The sequence below is a fragment of the Furipterus horrens genome, unplaced genomic scaffold (assembly GCF_987537825.1).
Source record: "Furipterus horrens unplaced genomic scaffold, mFurHor1.1.pri manual_scaffold_11, whole genome shotgun sequence".
Taxonomy (NCBI): domain Eukaryota; kingdom Metazoa; phylum Chordata; class Mammalia; order Chiroptera; family Furipteridae; genus Furipterus; species Furipterus horrens.
The window spans coordinates 64,592,391-64,611,491 of record NW_028327181.1 but is presented as its reverse complement, the minus strand read 5'-3'; the positions used below and the strand labels follow the sequence as shown (position 1 = coordinate 64,611,491).

Sequence of the window (19,101 nt, the reverse complement as noted above, 5' to 3'; positions counted from 1 at the left end):
GGCAAAAAAGAAACTAATGCTTCCGTGGGGTTGTGTCTTAGTTGTTTTCTTGTAGCTCACTTCAGAAGGGCATCCGAGATGTCAAAGCATTAGAACTTCTGCAGAAATGACTTTGAAATCTTGGGGTAAAATGTTGATCAAGATCTGAGTACTCTTGGGGTTATGTTGACCTCCAGGCTGGTTCCTGGGGGTAGTGTGCTTTGCTGCAAGTAATAAAATATTATATTTTTATTCTCTGTTTTTGGGTGATTACACATACTTCATTTTACCATTTATACTCTAAAGCTGATTTTCAGTGAGACACTATTTGAAAGAGGAAAGATACACTTTGAAGTAAAAAATCCTCACTCTGTTAAGTCCTGTTAACTTCCCTGAGTCTCTGTCTCCTTCTGTACAGTGAGGAATGCCATCTGAGAGAGCCTTGGGGGGTATTAATTGAGCTGTTGCATAAAAAGGCACCCATTGAAAGGCCTGGCTTTTGGGAGTTCATGAGAGGAGCCCTGCTGCTACCATAACCTAATGGCAAAGAGTAACATTATTACTGTAGTATTAACTTAAAAGGTTCTGATTCCTTTGGTATCCGAACTCATAGAGTAAAATTGCTTCTGAGAAAATTAGACCTAAACTTATATTCAGATGCCGATTTTATTAGTCCATTATTTTGAACATAAACTTGTATTTAGAATGAGGAAATACTTGCAGCTGTAGGAAAAGAACTCCCATGATGTCAAAATTTAAAAGATTTTCTGTCACTAAGTTTATATTTGCAAGAAAAATACACTTTTGAGTGATAGTGATTATTCTGTAGTTTTTCTGCCCAAACATTAGGAATTTTTGTTGTTTATTTGTGGTTTTTTTCTTTCTTTCTGAGAGGCATCACGAGGTAGTACAATGTAAGTTAACATCTCTGCTAGAACCTGCGCGTCCAGAGGTTTTCGACAGCCCCACCCCATGTGCTTTGCAGTCTGTGTGAGTTCGATTCTCCTAAGTCCCTGTGGCTTAGGGACTTTGCCCCTTCTGTGTTCTAAACCTTCTCAGTTCTGCTTCCATCACTCTGAGAGCTGCCCGTGGAATGCTCCTCTGCCACTGCTCTGTTCTCTGCCAGAGCACCAGCCACTGACTTTGTAAAAACACACATTTTCACTTGTGGAGTTTTCTGCACAAGCAGCATGCTCTTACAGTAGCCTCAGCTTGGACCAGTATAGCCTTTGGCAGAGGTATAGTTAGCTTCTTTTAACTTGAACTTATTCTGGAAAGCTATTTTATGAAACACAACATCTTTCTTCACAGAAAAAGGGCTTATTTTGACAGTGTGGTAGCCAGTATGTAGAAACAGCATGGGATTACAGCAGTAGTTCTCAACTGGGGGTGATTTTGCTTCCCAGGGGATATGTGGCCATGTCTGAAAATACTTTGGTTGTCAAAACTGATGGGAGAGGTGCTACTAGTGTCTAGTAGGCAGAATCCTGGGATGCTTTAGATATCCTGCACTGCATGGGATGTCCCCCTTACAACAAGGAATTATTTGTCCCAAAATGTCAGGAGGGCTAAGGCAGTGGCAATTTGCCAGAGTGGCTGCTTTTTTGAGCCCCAGATTGGCTGTTTACTAGAAACATGGTCTTAAGCAGGTTAATTAAAATGAGCTTCAGCCCTGGCTGGGTGGCTCAGTTGGTTTGGAGCATCATCCCATAACCAAAAGGTTGCAGATTCGATCCCTGATCAGGGCATGTACAGGCGGCAGTGGATCAATGTTTCTCACATTGATGTTTCTATGTGTCTCCCCTTTTGCCCCCTCCTCTTTCTAAAATCAAGCATCCTCTGGTGAAGATATTTTAAAATAATAAATAAATAAAATGAGCTTCAGTTTTCTCATCTGTAAAATAGAGATAATGCCTATTATACTGGATTATGTTGAATGTGAAGGAATAATTATTTAACAGTTTTTAATACCTGACATAGAACTGCAACTTTTCTTAAGGAACAGACCTAATATGTACTTTTCAATTATTGTAATTTTTATTTAGGCCTTAGAATATTTCTGTTGTGGTTGGTTGTCAGTCTGAGATGATAAACATTGAAAGACTGAAGTCTCTAGATCACTTTGTAAATATGAAAGGAATTTTTTCCAGAATATATTTGATGTCTGTGGGCTATGTTAAACTGTTTATTAAAGATAGTCCTAGAATGCATTGAAAAGCTTATGACCTCACTTAACTTAGTACTTCAATTATATGACTTTTGTTATCCCTAAATAGGTATTAATGAGTAGGGGAGTTATAAATTAAAATATTTATAAGTAAAGGTAGAAATGCATGGTGCTATTCATGCCAAATGTATGTAAAGGAGGTCCAGAGCTGGTAGAATTTTAAGCATGTGTGAAGAGTGTCAATATGTATTAGGAACTTGATAAGAGTATTAAAAGAGATAATATGTTCTGTATCTGGGTTCCCCAAGTTAGTGATGTTATATTGGTTCTGAAAGAGGAGCTGCTGTTAATTTCTGCAGGATTGGACTGCTGAGTTATTGCAATCATTGGAGGTTAAAGGGCCTGCTGCCCACCTCTTGTGTTTCCCACAGGTTGACCTGAATGCTTTTGTGTCTTACTTACAGAGGAAACAAATGAGTTTTGTTTTTCTTTATAATAAATTCTGTGGAAATTTTTTCTATGTATTCTCACTTTTTTATGCATTGTCTTTTTATTTTATCAATAATTACCAACTTACCTTTTTAAAAAAAATAAGCTCATTTTGGAAGGGAATAATTTTAGATTTACAGAAAAGTTGCAAAGACAGTACAGAAAATTCCCATATACCCTTCCCTCAGTTTCATTTAATGTTAACATCTTACATAAACATGGTTAAAACTTTAGCATTGGTAAATTACTATTAACTGGAGTATAGTCTTTATTTGAATTTCACCTGTTTCAACACAACCGTCCTTTTGCTGTTCGAGGATTTAATCCAGGATTTAACTACTTCCTTATAGAAAGAGCTCTCTCACTCTGTATTAAAGCATCTTATAAACAGAAAAGTGCTTTGTAATTGTGACATACCCCTGCCCCCCTGGTACTATAGCATAGTGGTTAAAACTCAGGCTCTGGAACCAAATGGACATGGGTTTGTATCCTGCTTCTGCCGTTTCTTACTGTGTGGTTTTCCTAAACTTCTCAGTATCCTCATATAGAACATGGATTGTTGTGAACATTTAAAGGATCAAGGGCTTGCAGAATTCTAATACTGAACCTGGTATAGAGGAAGTCCTTAATAATAATAAACATTTATATTCTATATTGTATAATGATTGTGGTGCTGAATATTAATGATTTTAGAGGGGTTAGTCTTTCAATGGCAAGTTTATTTGTAAAACATTTAATTCTTTTTTATACTTTATTTAAAGCCAGACATTGTTTTTCAGCGTATTTCTGAGGGCAGCTTACTGACAAATGAAGCTAAGTCTATTTACAATATTACTTACATTATTGCAGAATTATCTTAAATAAGTTCAGGGATATACCTTTAAAGCAGTTTTCACCAGCAACATCCTGAAAACTGGATCTGTTATACATAGTAATTTGGTAGTGGACATAAAAGATCATGGCTGGTTGATTTCTCATTGTCCCCTTTAAGATGATCACCAGGCTTTAATTTGGCAGGAGATTACTTTGCTCCCAGAAGGGAGATAAGTGGTATGATAATTTCTTTTTGTTTTATTCATGTTGCAGCATGGTTTAGTGTAATTGTAGGGTTTATGGGCCAAGGAACTTTGTTTCTTAGGAATACCTTTTTGTCTATTCATTGATATTTATTTGTAGTGTTTTGGCTTTGGAAATATTTGCATTTTGTCAAACCACATCTTAAGCCACTTTTAAGTAATGAATTTTATTGAGACTTCTTTGTCAGTCTTAAGTGTTACAATGTCATCAGACTTTCTTGCCATGATGAGATGTGTTGACTCAACTTCCTCATTCTCGGGAGGAAGATGGGGAAAGAAATGGAACATTATAGAATGTGATACAGTTGGCATATTATCAGTTGTCTTCTGGGCATTATAGCATGAGCTGTAGTTTTACTTGAGGGGGAGAAATTAACTGATACCATATAGTCACTGTGTCCTTAAGGAGTTGATAATGATGATGCTCTGTTCTTTAATATGTGACTTGAGACAACCCTAAAGGAGAAAGCAAGAGTCCAAATTGTTGTTGATTTTTTGGAGGATGACAGTATGTAAGCCACCTATATATTTCATCCTATTACTTTTGGCCAGTTCTGCTGCTTTCACTGTATTTAAGTCTTCAGGGGCACCCGCCCAAGGATTGCAAATTGAATGGGAAAACTGAAGCATTAGTTCAGAGTGTGCAACCTTGAAGGTCATTGCTAGAAATGAAAGTCCTCTAACAGTAATTTAGTTAATAGGAGGAAGTCACTATGTTGGAAAGTGCTATCTTTCTTGGGATCTGAGGCTATGAAAATCAATGAAATTAGAATGCAGAATGAAATGTTCCAAGAGACAGAGTAATATGTGAGAGATTTCTCATAAAAGAGTTTCTGTCTGTGATACTCCATTTCCATTGTATATCTAGATTTCCTCAGGAGTTCTTTCATACAGGATCACCTTTGTTCTAATGATATCCACCACTCCAGCTTGCTCTTTTTTTGAAAAAGTCCAAATTAATGTCCTCGGAGTTACTCCATGTAAGATAGGGGTAGCTTTTAAATCAGATTTTATAGCTAGATAGTAAATCTTGCCCCTTTAAGTGATGCCATGATATGATTATCCCTGAAATATATGAAGTAGAAGAATAAATTTTTCTCCTTGTATAGATCTGCATGTCACCTTTGCCTGGAAATAATGTTTTGATTATAGTATTTTCTCCCAACTCTAATTTTTCTTCCTCTTTCCCCCACTTTAAGTTCACAGCTCTTAGAACTTTTATAACTGCTGGATGCAGAGTGATTAGTACTCAGGCACTGGAATCAGGTACAGAACTTGAGTTCATATTCAAGCACTATCCCTTTGTGGCTCTGTTGACTAAGCAAGTCACTGAATTTTTCTAACCCTGTACTTATAAATTGATTTAAAGAGCCTGCTTCTTATCTGTAATAGGTGGATTTCGATAGCAACTACTTGTGAGGATTAATAGGACATAGTAAGTGTTCAGTAAATTTTACCTATTAGTGTCTTTTTATCTCTTTGTGCAACTCACTCTATTAAGTATCGTATCAGGTAAGTCAAAACACAAATTGCTTACTTTAAAAAAATTCAGATTCCAAGAGTCTACACGGAACTATCCAATTGAATAGAAGCCTGTAGTTAAGGCAGAGAAAGATTTGTCTAGTGTTGACTATGATTTTACATATATTTCTCTATATGTGCTGTTATATATGTATGTGTATATATGTTTTTAACATCTTTATCTGTAAAGTATAGATGTATTACAGTAGGTCTAGGTGGGGTGGAATGGGGAGGAGCAACATTTAGTTGCAGTCCCCAAAGAACAGAACTTACCATAATTGGCAAGCAAGATGAAGTTAAAAAATATTTTTTGACACTATGGATGTGTTTTAGCCTAAATGTCAACTTTTCTCTTTCTGTTTTTTTGGATGCCAGCTTTTTATAAATCAGCTAATTACTGAGATAACTCAAGAAACTTTATAAATTTATTTTTTAAAACAAAACTTCCTTTAGAAACCCCTTTCCTGGAAACACTAATTTTCCTCAGACCACAGTTCAAAGGCCGTTGTTCTCTGTTCTCTTCCTGGTAGTGTTTCCTAAGAGAAACGCCTACTTTCTAGAGGGAAAAGTGTTACAGTTCAAATTCACGAAAAATGTTATGTGTAATGGTTCAGGTGAGAGAGATGTAACCTCTGTTTTAATATACCAGTAAATCAAGGCAGTTACTGCAAGGGTCAGATTTGTTCTTTTGTGATATTGAATTATTGTTTGGAGAAGGCTCTCTAGGAAAGAAAATACTAAGTTTTAAGGTTTATTTTTTAAAATAGACAGTAGATGTACCATGTACAGAGTATAAAATTACAAAGAAACTGTGTAAATATTGACAAGTGAGTTATCCTATATACCCTGGCCACCTGTTGCTTGAAGTCAGTCTTTTTCTTTATCTACTTTTGAGTAGTATGTTTAGCTTATTTTAAGTGTCCATTAAACAACATGGCTTACTGACCAGGAGAACTCTAAACAGTCCCTCATGGGCTCACCTCACTGTATTTCTGAAAACAATGATCTGAAATGTGGCAGTTAGGAGAGAAGTACGTGGAAAGGTAGAATCGAAGGAACTTCAAGGAGGTTTAGAAGAACAGTACAGTTTTGTGCTTGGGGGACGCATCTCCTAAGCCAGTCTCAGGCATTGGCTTAGTGGCTGGCTGGCAGTGGTCTCTTCTCAGTGCAAGCTGTTCTCAACATAATCCTATAATCTCATCTCACTGGCTCTCTTAGACTGACTTCCCTATTTTCTTTTTTGTTTTAATGTGATAATAAGTGGAAACTGTCTATTTTACCACCAGAACATGTACTTTATTAGCTGCATTAAACACTTGGTTTAGTTTCAAATCGCCTATGACAATAACAAAAGAATTCTAATTGTTCATTCTTTCCAATATCCTTCTGTTCCCATTCATCCCCAAAGTTTTTAATTCCCTGAGTTCTCACCCTTTCCTTTACATTTCCTGTTAACAGCATGTTAATTTTGGATGACTGGAAACCAACACTGGGCATTTGTTGGCAGCAATAGATGAAAACAGGCATTTGGTCCTCCAGTGACATTTTACTCCTATACTGTAATCGGGTCTATCAAGTGTATTGTGCACTGGAAATAAAATATCTTTCCCTATATGTAAAGCACTGAGATTATGGAGGGGATTATTATTTCACGCTTTATGCCTTTTGTTTTTCACTAAATCCCATGCTTGATATTGGAGGTAGAAAACAAAAATTAAGTCTGAAAAGAGCCTCATGCATGCTATTGTGCAACAGATGGACTAGATAATTCTTCCTGATTTGTTTTAACGATAACATGTTTTATCCTTAATCATACTTACTAACCGAGTCTTTGATTTTTCGTCTTGGAATTTTTGTTCTGATCACTAAATTTTAGATGAAGATTAATTCCATTTGTGGCATCATTATCCTTAACATAATAATGGATAATTATCACAAGTATATTATTTGATTGTGTGGTATATAGTCCACAGCCATGAGCAGTGTGCCATAGTCCACGACCCTGAGCAGTGTGCCATAGTCTGCGGCCCTGAGCCGTGTGATATAGTCTGCGGCCCTGAGCAGTATGGCATAGTCCACGGCCCTGAACAATGTGACATAGTCCACGGCCCTGAACAGTGTGGCATAGACCATGGCCTTGAGCAGTGTGGCATGTGTCAGCATGTTCGTGTGTCTACGGATACACCTGCATGTATTCTCATTAAATAAGGGAAGAAAGAGAAAAGAGCCATATTTAATTTTTAAAACGTTTCTCTAATAGCTTTCTGTGATTTCGGACCTGCTGTCCTTGGGTTTGCAGCAGCTAAGGGTCTGCACCCCAAACACAGCTGGCTTGGGTGGTGCCTCATTTCATCTTCAGACACAGAATCACCATTAAATAGACCCACTCTTTGCCTGGAGCCTTGTGAGGCCCCACAAACGTGCCTTCTTTGAAAATGGAGCAACGTGTCCCCAGTGCCTGCAAACCCACAGAGCGGGTTGCTTCATCGGGAGGAATTATTCCCCCGCAGAAAGACTCTATGAAACAACTTCCTTCTGCACTTCTAATCATTCTGCTTGACCTGAAGAGAGAAAAAACTGGCATGAGAATTGAACTGTGGATCTGTTAATTGAGAGCTAGAAGCTAGAAGCATAGAATGTACCCCTGAGGAGGGGAAGCACTTCCTGTTTCACTCCCCCCGCCTTTAAAGGCGGCCTCTTTATTTCACATCCCTCTCACTGAGTAGAAGGACTTGTTAGCGTCCAGTTTCTGCAAAGACCAGTCATGGTCCTCCATACATTGCAATGGTAGGAAAAGCCTCCATCAGCCTGAATAAGCCAGAAAGTGATATTTACACGAAAGAGAAAATACATTGCAAGAGAAGTGAGACTAGGTGGGTTGTTCCATTATCTACAGAAACCAAACTGAAATTCAACATAATACTCAGGTGTCCAGAGCTTGGGTTTTAGGATCCATTATAACCTGGAGTCCTTGATGTCAGGCAGGTAGAACTGAGAACAGAAAAGTCAAACCTAGCCCTGGCCAGCTCAGTGCCAGATTAGAGCATCGTCCTGATAGACTGATGTTGTGGGTTTGATCCTCCATCCGGGGCACATACAAGAATCAATCAATGAATGCTTGAATAACTGGAACAACAAATTGGTGTTTCTCTCTCTCTCTCTTTCTCTCTCTGAAATCAAAAACAGGAAAGAAAAAAAAAAAAAAAAAAAAAGCCAAATCTTTGAAGCCAGAAATGGGACTCCAGGATTTAACCTTGTAGATCATGTTTCTCTGCAGAGGGCTTAAAGTAATTAAAACAATCACTCTGTCCTATAACTATGTTGTTTCTACCTTGATTTACCTCAGGCCTGGAAATGGAGTCATGATTGAAAAAAAAGAAGGAAATCTGCCTCTGGTGGTCAGATCCATCCCTGGCTTCTGCCTCAGAGGCACGAGTACCTGGTCCTGTAGCCCTGCAGACCTCAACTGGGGACCCAGCTGGCGTTGCCTCTGGGACCGGAACTCACACTGAAGAGACTTTCCCCCACAGAGAAGGGTTGGTGCTTTCAAGGAAAAGACTTTGCACCAAATTCTGCCCCAATTCTCCTAGGAAATCTGTTACAACTGCTTCCCCCTCAGGAAGAAAGTTGCTCTACATTTCCCGCTTCAGTTTCCAAAAGGGGATGGTGGTGTGTTTTCTTAAATCTAACTATAATTCCTTCTGTGGCTACTGAAAGCCCCACTTTCATTCCATTCAGATCTCTGTGAATAAAGGGTCGTATTGTTTCATTTGTCCCAGTACAGACCATGCCCCCCCACCCCCATGGCACGCTTGCCCATTACTTCTCTAGCTTAGATGTTGTTGCCGCTGTTACGCAGTTTGCATTCAGTAAGAATTACCATTTTAAATGTATAATCTGATGAATTTTGACAAATGTGCACAGGAGTGTAGCTATCACTAATCAAAGTATAGATTTCCTTTACGCTCCACTTCAGTGCATCCCTCCCCAGGCCCTGGGCACTGGCAGCCGGAGCCCTTCCTGTCACTGTGTTTTCTTCCCTAGAACTCACATGAATTGAATCATGCAGCACATAGTCTTTCATGTCCTTCTATTCCTTAGCAAGAGGCTTTTGTGATTCGTTCACACGGCTGCATACGTAGGCTGGTTGTTCCTTTTAACTGTTGGGTAATGTTTCATTGTATAGATGTATGACAATTTGGTTATTCTGTTTCTTCACAATTTGGGGCTATTATAGGTAATGCTGCTGTAAACACTTTAGTAGAAATATTTGTGTGAATATCCACTTTAATATCTGTTGGATAAATATGTAGGATTGCCGGATCATGTCGTAGCAGTATATTTAATGTTGTAGGAAACTGCCAAACAATTTTCAAAGTGCTTGTGCCATTTCGTATTCCCATCAATAATGCTTGAAGGTTCTAGTTGCTCCACATTCTCACAAACACTTGGTATGGTCAGTCTTTAAAATTCTGGCCTTTCTAGAGATAGGTCGAAGTTTCTCATTATGGTTTTAATTTACATTATTCTAATGAGTTATGATGTTGAGATAAGTAATGTTTCTTTGTTATTTATGTATCTTAATAGATAAATATTTAGTGTTTTGCTCATTATGTTATTTGCATTCTTATTATTGAGATTTGAGAATGTTTTAAATATTATAAAATTAAGTATATACTTTACAAATACAGAGAAGGAAAACTCTGACTCCAAAAAACCTCCGCTGCCTTGCGGCATACCTCTTCAGGGGAAAGGCTAAGGGAGTAAACCCCGACAGAAAATCCGGAGCCGGAGTCCCTAAGGCGGTTTGACATTGTAGTCAACACCGGCAACTCCTGCGGCGCACCTGAAACCAAGCTGTATTGACTCCGTCTTTCCCTTGGACCCTTCAGCTGCGAAGAGAGGTGGGGTCTGCTGCATGGGCAACAGCAGACCCTCCATATCACCCTGCCCAGGCTCTGTAGCTTCAGCTTCGCTGGAGAGGACACTCCAGCGTCATCGCAAGATGTCGATTCAACACGGGAGGAGACAGATACCGTGTCACTCCCGAGTCGGACTGCACAGCCATTCTCGGCGGTGCAGATAGACTCTTAAGAAGCTACACCATCGTCTCTCGAGACGGACGGCTGCCAACGACGATTATTTGATTAAAAAATCATATTCTCTAGAATTTTATCTTCTAGGTAAAATCATATGCTGGGATAATCTCTTAAACTATCCAGATAATGTGGATATTAAAATCAATAGCTAAATCATGCCCATTATGTTTCTTCTCTTGCTAGCAAAAGGGACTTTAGTAAGGACTAACAATGACTTGACATTTTTGAGAATCTTTTCAATATATGTAATTACTGAAGTTGCTATCTCCTATAACAGCTCATTTACACTTACAGAATATTTATATGGAGCCTTACCTTGCTAATTTTTAGTGACAACTGGGAGTCCGCAAAATGTGGCTTTAAATTTACTTGCACGTGGCTGTAGAATAGTTTTATTTATTTTGGTGGGTGTATTTGCAAGTTTTAAATTACTTCGTAAACATTCATTGGTTCTATGATAGATTTGTTAGAAATAATCCATAATTTTTGGTAGGGTGTTTACTTTTTTCCTTGAAACCAAGATACAAGTGTACTTTATTTGGTAGCAATTTTTTATTTGTCATACTGAGTGAAAGATACCTTTGGGATACCATAGATAATTGATTATAAGATAGCACTGATTCTAAGATGTTTTATTTTTTTTTAATGTTTTTATTTTAAGGTTTAAAAAAATTTAAATTGATTTTAGAAAGGGAGGGGGAAAGAAAGAAAGACACACATATCTGTTTGTTGTTCCACTCATTTATGCATTCATTGATTGATTCATATAAGTTCCCTGACTGGAGGTCAAACCCGCAACCTTGGTGTGTTATCAGGACAGCGCTCCAACCAGCTAAGCTACCTGGCCAGGCTTAAGATGCTTTATTATTTTATGTATTACCTGTAAAGAAAAACACTTCATATTAAACTGATGTGCCACTGATTATTAAATTCATCCCAGTTATAGAGATGTTAATGTGAAAAACTCTTCAACTGATTAATTGTAATACTACCATCTTTATTTTGCATAAGGTTTTGTTTTTTTTACCCCCTTCACCTGAGGACATTTTTTCATTGCTTTAGAGAGAGAGGAAGGGAAAGAGAGAGAAACATCAATGCGAGAGAGAAGCATCAATTGGCTGCCTTCCGTAGGTGCCCAGACCAGGGATCATGTGCGTCTGGACCAGGGGTGGAACTCACAACTTAGTTATGTGCTTTGACTGGGAATCAAACCTTCAACCATTCAGTTAAGGGCCCAACTAACTGAGCCACACTGGCCAGGGATCTTTTGCATAAGGTTTTGTAGAAAGAATTTATATGTATGTCATCTGATTTTATCCTTAAACTAAAGCTAATCTGTGAAGTAGATTAAATTACCCCTAGTTTTCAGATTAGGAAACTAAATCTCACAGATTCTGAGCTCTCCCAATATCATATAGTAGGGATCTAGGGTTTCAAGCTCAAATTTTCTTACTCTGAGACTTGTGGTATGCCTGACGGTGTCATCTCCGCTCCACTCCCCTAGCCCCATACATGTAGACCCGTTTACCTATAAAATTATTTGACCTAGATTTTTCTCTTCATTGCCAAATGTATGTGTTTCATATTGAAACTTAACTGCTTCTTTTTAGCTGTTCATGATTCTGTTGATTGTTTTGAGTACTATTAAAATAGTTAATGTTTTAATAGTAAGTTATGTGTTACTTTCTGCTAGTGTATGAATTTTAATTCTGGGTTGTCTGACCACCAGGAAGCTCTTTATGCCATCATTAGTGGCTGAACATATGTTTTGAAAGTAGTTTATCTGTGTCTAGTTGACTAGGTAAAATATTCAGGAATAGTTATAATTTGAGATCTATGGCCCAGAGAAGACTGTTTGTCTATAGTTGTACTGTTCTTGGTAAATCAAGGCCATATTTGCTTCTTTCTCAGGTGGTGGCTAATGCTGTAGCAGCGTTATCTGAAATCAGTGAATCTCACCCAAATAGCAATTTACTCGATCTGAACCCACAGAACATTAATAAGCTGCTGACAGCCCTGAATGAGTGCACTGAATGGGGCCAGATTTTCATCCTGGACTGCCTCTCCAATTATAATCCTAAAGATGATCGAGAGGCTCAGAGGTAAGTCTGGTTTTCTGGATAGTATCTGGGAGTCTTGACCGGTTTTAATACGTTCTTGTGTCTGTATTAGAATAAAGTCTATTATGTTCAGGAAGATCAGTGGTCTAGGGGGTAGATGTTGCTCTCCCCATGGTATTTTCTTATTAGATTTAGGGAACATTTTAGGTGGTAGAATAAATCACTTGTTTGAACAGTATAGTTATGCTGTGCGAAAGTCTTCCTCGTCACAGTCTCATCTCCCATACAGCAGTTCTGGGCCACATGACAAAGGTTTTTGAGTGCCTTTCACTGTAGTGACAAACTTTTTATTCTATTAAATACACAGTAATTGGCTTGATACTAGTTACTGAGTTGAGCTGTACCTATAATTCAGTACTACAGAAAGTGTTCGAGCCAGCAAAAGATACGATGTCTCCCATTAGCTATAGAAATCATGTCAGTCTGAATTTGGAGATTTTGGAAGGCACACCTGGGCTGTTCTGCTCAGCTCTTTACCGCTGTCATGTTTCAAATATTCTTTGACTATCAGAAATTGGTTATTAAATTTCACATACATATCCATACATTTTAGTTTATAGAGTTGAAATTATCACCACTTTTTATTGAGGATTTTGTGTATATGGGCATTGTACTAGGCAAAGTATTTCTGTAGAAACATTGGCTCTTCAATTAAGTTGACATTTTTATATGTAGATAAGAACCTTCTTTGCTTGGCTGAGGCTCAAGCTACTTAACATAAGTGCTTTTCATTTGTCTGGGAAATTGTACCCTCTGGACTTAGCTAAAGTTCACACTGATGGTTTCTTTTCATCATTGAAAGTACAAATATCTTCTGGAAAGATCTTTACATAGAATTTCTTTTCTGTTGGTCATTGACATCTCACACTTATTTATTCATTCACTCAGGAAATATTTACTGAGCCATGTTGTGTGCTAGGCACTGTTCTAGGCCCTAAGGATACAGCGGTGAACAGACAAATTATAGCCCTCGTAGACCAATTATTCTGAGGGATGGAGCAGAAGTATAGATATATAACATGTATATAATATATAGAGATATGTAACATAATATGTCAGATGATAAGTGCTGATGAGAAAGATAAAATAGGGAAGAGAACTAAGATATGCTTGACATTTGGGGATGAGTTGTATTTTATAAAAGGGTGGTCAGGGAGGACCTCTGAGAAGGTGGCATTTACATAACGTCCTGAAGGAGGTCAGGGAGTCAGCCAAGCAGAAATAGGAGGGAAGGAAAGAAACAGTCTGCTTGTCTTGTATCTTTAACTGAATACTATACAGTATTCCCTCAGTTATCGCGGGCATTACATTCTAGACACACACATACACACCCCGATAGGTGAAAATCTGCGAAGTAGGAACTTTACATTTATTTTAGTATTTATATATATTTTAAGGTGTAGTCAGTAACCACTTAGATTGCCCAAGAGCAATCAAAATTAAGCTAATTTCCAAAGACCCCTCAACAGATAATTAGGTATTCAAGAATTCATGAGGCATTTAAATGTAGGTGTCAGGGGCTAGGGAAAGGAGAATGTTGCAGTGGTGTACTATTGTTAAGAAAGAAACAAAAACTCTTTCAAAGATTCCCTTATTATCCTGAAGGCAAAGGGTTGCGTAGTTTTCCCTGTCAACCCATCTCCTGCATCTTAACAGTGAAACCTTCAGTCACAGTTGGTTGATATCTGTCAGTATGAAATAACTCTCAGAATGCCTAATTTGACTTCCTGTAATGGGCTATGAGGCTATGAGCCCTTGCATACTATGAGGGACTATAAAACTGGAAGGTAAATGGTGTGAGCTTCAAGTGTTTTGGGTATTGGCTAGTTTCCTTCCAGATTGAACAGCCCTTATTGCTGGCTTCCTAAAGTCTTCTGAGGTCCCTGTTCTGCCTGTCATTTGCTAGGAATGAGGCCTTTGCAGTGTTGGGTCCCAATTTTTACCTACACATGGAGCTTTGGCTTTTCTTACTGATTCTCTGATTTCTTGATACTTGGGTCATGGGACTCTAACACATTGCCTTATAGATGGTATTAAGCAAAGAAATTATAATTCAAGATGTTAATTTTCCTTTTCTGTCCCTCAGCATCTGTGAGCGGGTCACTCCCCGGCTATCTCATGCCAACTCAGCAGTGGTGCTTTCCGCGGTAAAAGTCCTAATGAAATTCCTAGAGCTGTTACCCAAGGACTCTGACTACTACAATATGCTGCTGAAGAAGTTGGCCCCACCACTCGTCACCCTGCTGTCTGGAGAGCCAGAGGTTCAGTACGTCGCCCTGAGGAACATCAACCTAATCGTTCAGAAAAGGTTGGGGAAAAAATGAGTCGGTGATTGAAGTGTTTGTAGTTTAGAATTAACCTTAATAATACCAGTATTAAAGGGGCCAGCGTTAAACTCTTTTTAACGTATGAAATTGAGTCTGTTGTATGGCTGAGCCCCTTGTCCTGTTTCAGGAGGCTAACTGTTGGCTTTGGAGTCGTCGACAGCCGTCCGTCTCGAGAGACGATGGTGTAGCTTCTTAAGAGTCTATCTGCACCGCCGAGAATGGCTGTGCAGTCCGACTCGGGAGTGACACGGTATCTGTCTCCTCCCGTGTTGAATCGACATCTTGCGATGACGCTGGAGTGTCCTCTCCAGTGGAGCTGAAGCTACAGAGCCTGGGCAGGGTGATATGGAGGGCCAGCTGTTGCCCATGCAGCAGACCCCCCCTCTCTTCGCAGCTGAAGGGTCCAAGGGAAAGACGGAGTCAATACAGCTTGGGTTCAGGTGCGCCGCAGGAGTTGCCGGTGTTGACTACAACGTCGAACCGCCTTAGGGACTCCGGCTCCGGATTTTCTGTCGGGGTTTACTCCCTTAGCCTTTCCCCTGAAGAGGTATGCCGCAAGGCAGCGGAGGTTTTTTGGAATCAGAGTTTTCCTTCTCTGATGTGCCCTGACTGGAAGATCGAACCAGCGACACTTAGCTTTGGAGTACTCCTATAATAAATGCCCGTTGTTCTCTCCAGTGCAGTTTGTTTTCTCAAGGGGTCTCTTAATAGCATACTGGCTGGTGCCAGCTTAATGTGGTTCAGGCTGCTGTTTAGAGCTAGATTGCTGTTCTTCCAGCAGTTCTTGACTGTGTGTACCCTGACCCACTAAAGGACAAAACCGGTCTGCTAAATGGAACTGATAAGAATAGCGGGGTGTAGGGAAAGTTTGTGAGTTTTTTCCCTGTGGGGGCTGCAGTGGGAGAAGAGCAAGAAGGCCTGGATTAGATATTAATGCAGACTCAGGAGATTCAGCAAATGCCTCACCTTCCTTATCTTGTGTTTCTATGTATCACAGGCCTGAAATCTTAAAGCAGGAAATCAAAGTCTTCTTTGTGAAGTATAATGATCCCATCTATGTTAAACTAGAGAAGTTGGACATCATGATTCGTTTGGCATCCCAAGCCAATATTGCTCAGGTCAGACTTTCTGTAGACTCAGATTTATAATGCCTTAGGTGTTAAGGTCTGGCCTTCAGAGAAAGCCAGGCCATTAAATGGTTGTTTGAGAATACTTAATGCTTGTTCACTTCCTGGATTTTTAACAGGTTCTGGCAGAACTGAAGGAATATGCCACAGAGGTGGATGTTGACTTTGTTCGCAAAGCTGTGCGGGCCATTGGACGGTGTGCCATCAAGGTGGAGGCAAGTGTCCGATGGTGGTTGTGACCATGTTACAGGATGCTGAATGCTCTCTACTCCTTTCTTTAATTTTAAAGTTTATCAAAATAATGAAGTTTATAGTTAAAATATTCGAGAACTTTTCATTATAAGCAACTATCCCTGATTCTTCTCTGAGGGAATAATTTTAATCATATTTCTGGCTTTAGTTAGTTATTCTTTAGAGATATTTCCATGTCTCTCTAAATAATATGCTTATGCTATTAATATTGATTTACCAATTACAGACATTGTTAACTTTCTGCTGTAAGATGAGCAGTTAAGTTTATATACCCCACCTTTCCTACTTCTTCCCTCTCCTATTTTCCAGTATAGTTATATCATGAGATTTTTTTTTGTTCCTATATTGATTATCTTTTTGTAAATTGAGATAATATATCTGCATTTCTTGTTCTGTCAACTACAGGCTTTTAAAATTTACTATGCATATTATGACTAAATATGTAGAGGCCATTCAAAGCCAATGACTATATATTCTTTTCTTATAGAGACTTGTTTTTTCTGGAATTTCTAGAATGGCTTTCTTATTTTCTTGCATTGTGTGTCTTCAATGCACCCCTGTCTTTGAGCTTTTCAAGCATAATATTGGATGTGTAAAACCTCTTTTTGCCTTAGAGCCTTTCTCTCCCACCACTCTGTCCTCGTGCTTGCACCAGTCTGACTAGTAATTTCTTTCTTGGCTTCTCACAGCCGTCATTTCATCCAGCCTCTTCATTGTTCTTTCTTGTTATTGGTACTTTTTAAATAACATTTCTTTCTTTGTGGTTCTAGTATCTTCTGAATCTCTGAGGATATGAATTAGTGTTTTTATTTAGTTTCTGCAGTTTGAATTTAATTATCAGGAGAATTCTGTGGTGATGGTTACATGTCTAGAGTTTTCTTTTTTAGGATTGTATTTATTTATTTTTAGAGAGAGGGGAAAGAGGGAGAAACACATCAATGTGTGAGAGAAACATTGATCGGTTGCCTCTCACACACATGCCAACTTGGGACCAAACCTGCAAACCAGGCATGTGCCCTTACCAGGAATAGAACCGGTGACCTTTTGCTTTGTGAGATGGTGCCCAACCAAGAGCCATACTAGTCAGGGCCAAATACACAGTTTTTAATTGAGGTGTATAACAGGCATATAGTTAAGTGCAGTCTGTTTATATTTAACAATGAGATAAGTTCATCAGTACCTCTGTGTGCATAGGCAGGACTGTGAACTGGCTTTAGGACAGTAGGTTGGTCTTTATTTGTAATTCTTCTTGAAGAGCTCTCTGTGGTTTTAGAGGGCAGATTTGTTTCTAGCTTGGTTGTAGCTTTCTAATAGGGATTATGGGCTACAATTTACATTGCCCTGCTTCATCAGTTAGCAGTCCTCCATTTGTTTCTCCTCATTCAGAATTTTTTTTTGTTTTTAATTACCAGTGGCTTCTGTTCACTTTATTTTGAATTTGGAGCTCCAGATTCTGGCTACTTGACTATATGCAATTCTGCTTAGAGGCAGAGGGTTGGGCCGTACGACTTCTCAAGTATACTAAAATAATTTGTACAGTATGACCAGAACTTAGTACATTGTGGGAACAGAAGGAAACATGCTGTCAGAGAAGCATTTATGAAAGCCAAGTTCCTAATTGGCCTTTCTTGTTTTTATTCAAGTCGGTGCTGCTTCATGAAGTTAAATTGATAAATCGTTTAGTAGACTAGTTGTTACAGTAAGAAGTAAATTAATCCTGATTTCTAGTCCTGGCTCTGCTAGCTCAATTGCTTCAGCTATTTAATACACCTGTGTTGCTCCTTTTGCGAAATGGGGAAGTTTGTGTTTTGGGTCTTGATACATTATATCTTTTTTAATCACCATACTTTACCTACTTAACTTTTCTGTTTTCTTTTTGTTATTGAGGTATAGCTAACTACTTAGTGTTTTTTTGTTTGTTTGTTTTTGAATCTTTATTGGCACTTTATTCAAATGGTCAGGGATCTGAGAAGACAACGGGTTTGTACCTTAACAGACTGTCTTAAATTCCATTATAAACGGACCCTTTTTATCAGGAGAAGAAAAGTGTAGGTAAGGGGTCTGGAATTCAGGGAAAACGTTGATTAGATAAAAGCTGCAGCGTTCTTTATCTGTGTTCTTAGCAGTGGTCCCTATCTGTGTCCTGGGCTGTGGTCTTTATCTGTGTCTTGGCCAGTGGTGCTTGGTCTCACCCTGGAGTATCGTGGCCCAGATACCATCTTGTTTGTTCGCAGTCCTGCTGAAACAAATTTTTCCAACATTTGAGTCCCCCATCAATACCTTTAATAGCAGCAAAATGGTTTCCTCTCTGGCTTTGGAAGCTGAAACCAAAGTGCACTTTCTCAGTGACTCTAGCAGGTGGGCACAGGTAGTGAGGTTCTTGGTGACTGCGAACAATGAATTGAACTGAACACAAAGAGAGTTTATAACAGAAAGAGAAAGCACATTTATTAAGTGATAGTACACTTCACAGAACATGTGAGCGGGCTAACTCCGAGCAGAGATTGACCAACTACTTATTGTTAACATAGATAATTTTTAGAGAGATTTTGGTAGCGTAAGAATCATTTTGAGCTTGTCACTTCCAGTCATTGTCTTATTGACTTCTCTGACAGAGCTCTAAAGAGTCATATAAAATTATATCCCATTCCAAATAAGATTTTCTGTGCCTGGAATTACTAGAAAGTGTTCTCAAAGCACCTAAATTCCAGAGACTATTAGTGCCATCTATTGTGACTATGACTAACTGAAAAGTTGTCCTTAATCTAGAAACAATACTCAAAGGGTGCCCTGGTGGGAATATGTGCGGAATGAACTTCCTCAGGAAACTTAAGATCAGCCTTCAAGAACCCTGCCTTTCGTTTAGTGCTTTCTTATCTCAGGTTGCTTTGGGTTGGTCTTAGAGCTTTTCCTGGAGCGTTTTCAATCATGAAAGTTACCAGTC

At 38.9% G+C, this 19,101-nt stretch overlaps 1 protein-coding gene across 3 annotated transcripts in view; it reads left to right on the top strand.

Moving 5' to 3' along the window:
• AP2B1 (adaptor related protein complex 2 subunit beta 1) overlaps window positions 1–19,101 on the top strand; it is a 111,493-nt gene that overhangs the window by 25,629 nt on the left and 66,763 nt on the right. For all 3 annotated transcript variants that reach the window (XM_090292826.1, XM_090292827.1, XM_090292825.1), the window contains exons 6-9: window positions 12,243–12,433; window positions 14,538–14,759; window positions 15,776–15,896; window positions 16,025–16,120. In XM_090292826.1, the coding sequence (XP_090148952.1) occupies window positions 12,243–12,433; window positions 14,538–14,759; window positions 15,776–15,896; window positions 16,025–16,120 (630 nt within the window). The remainder of the gene's footprint in view (window positions 1–12,242; window positions 12,434–14,537; window positions 14,760–15,775; window positions 15,897–16,024; window positions 16,121–19,101) is intronic.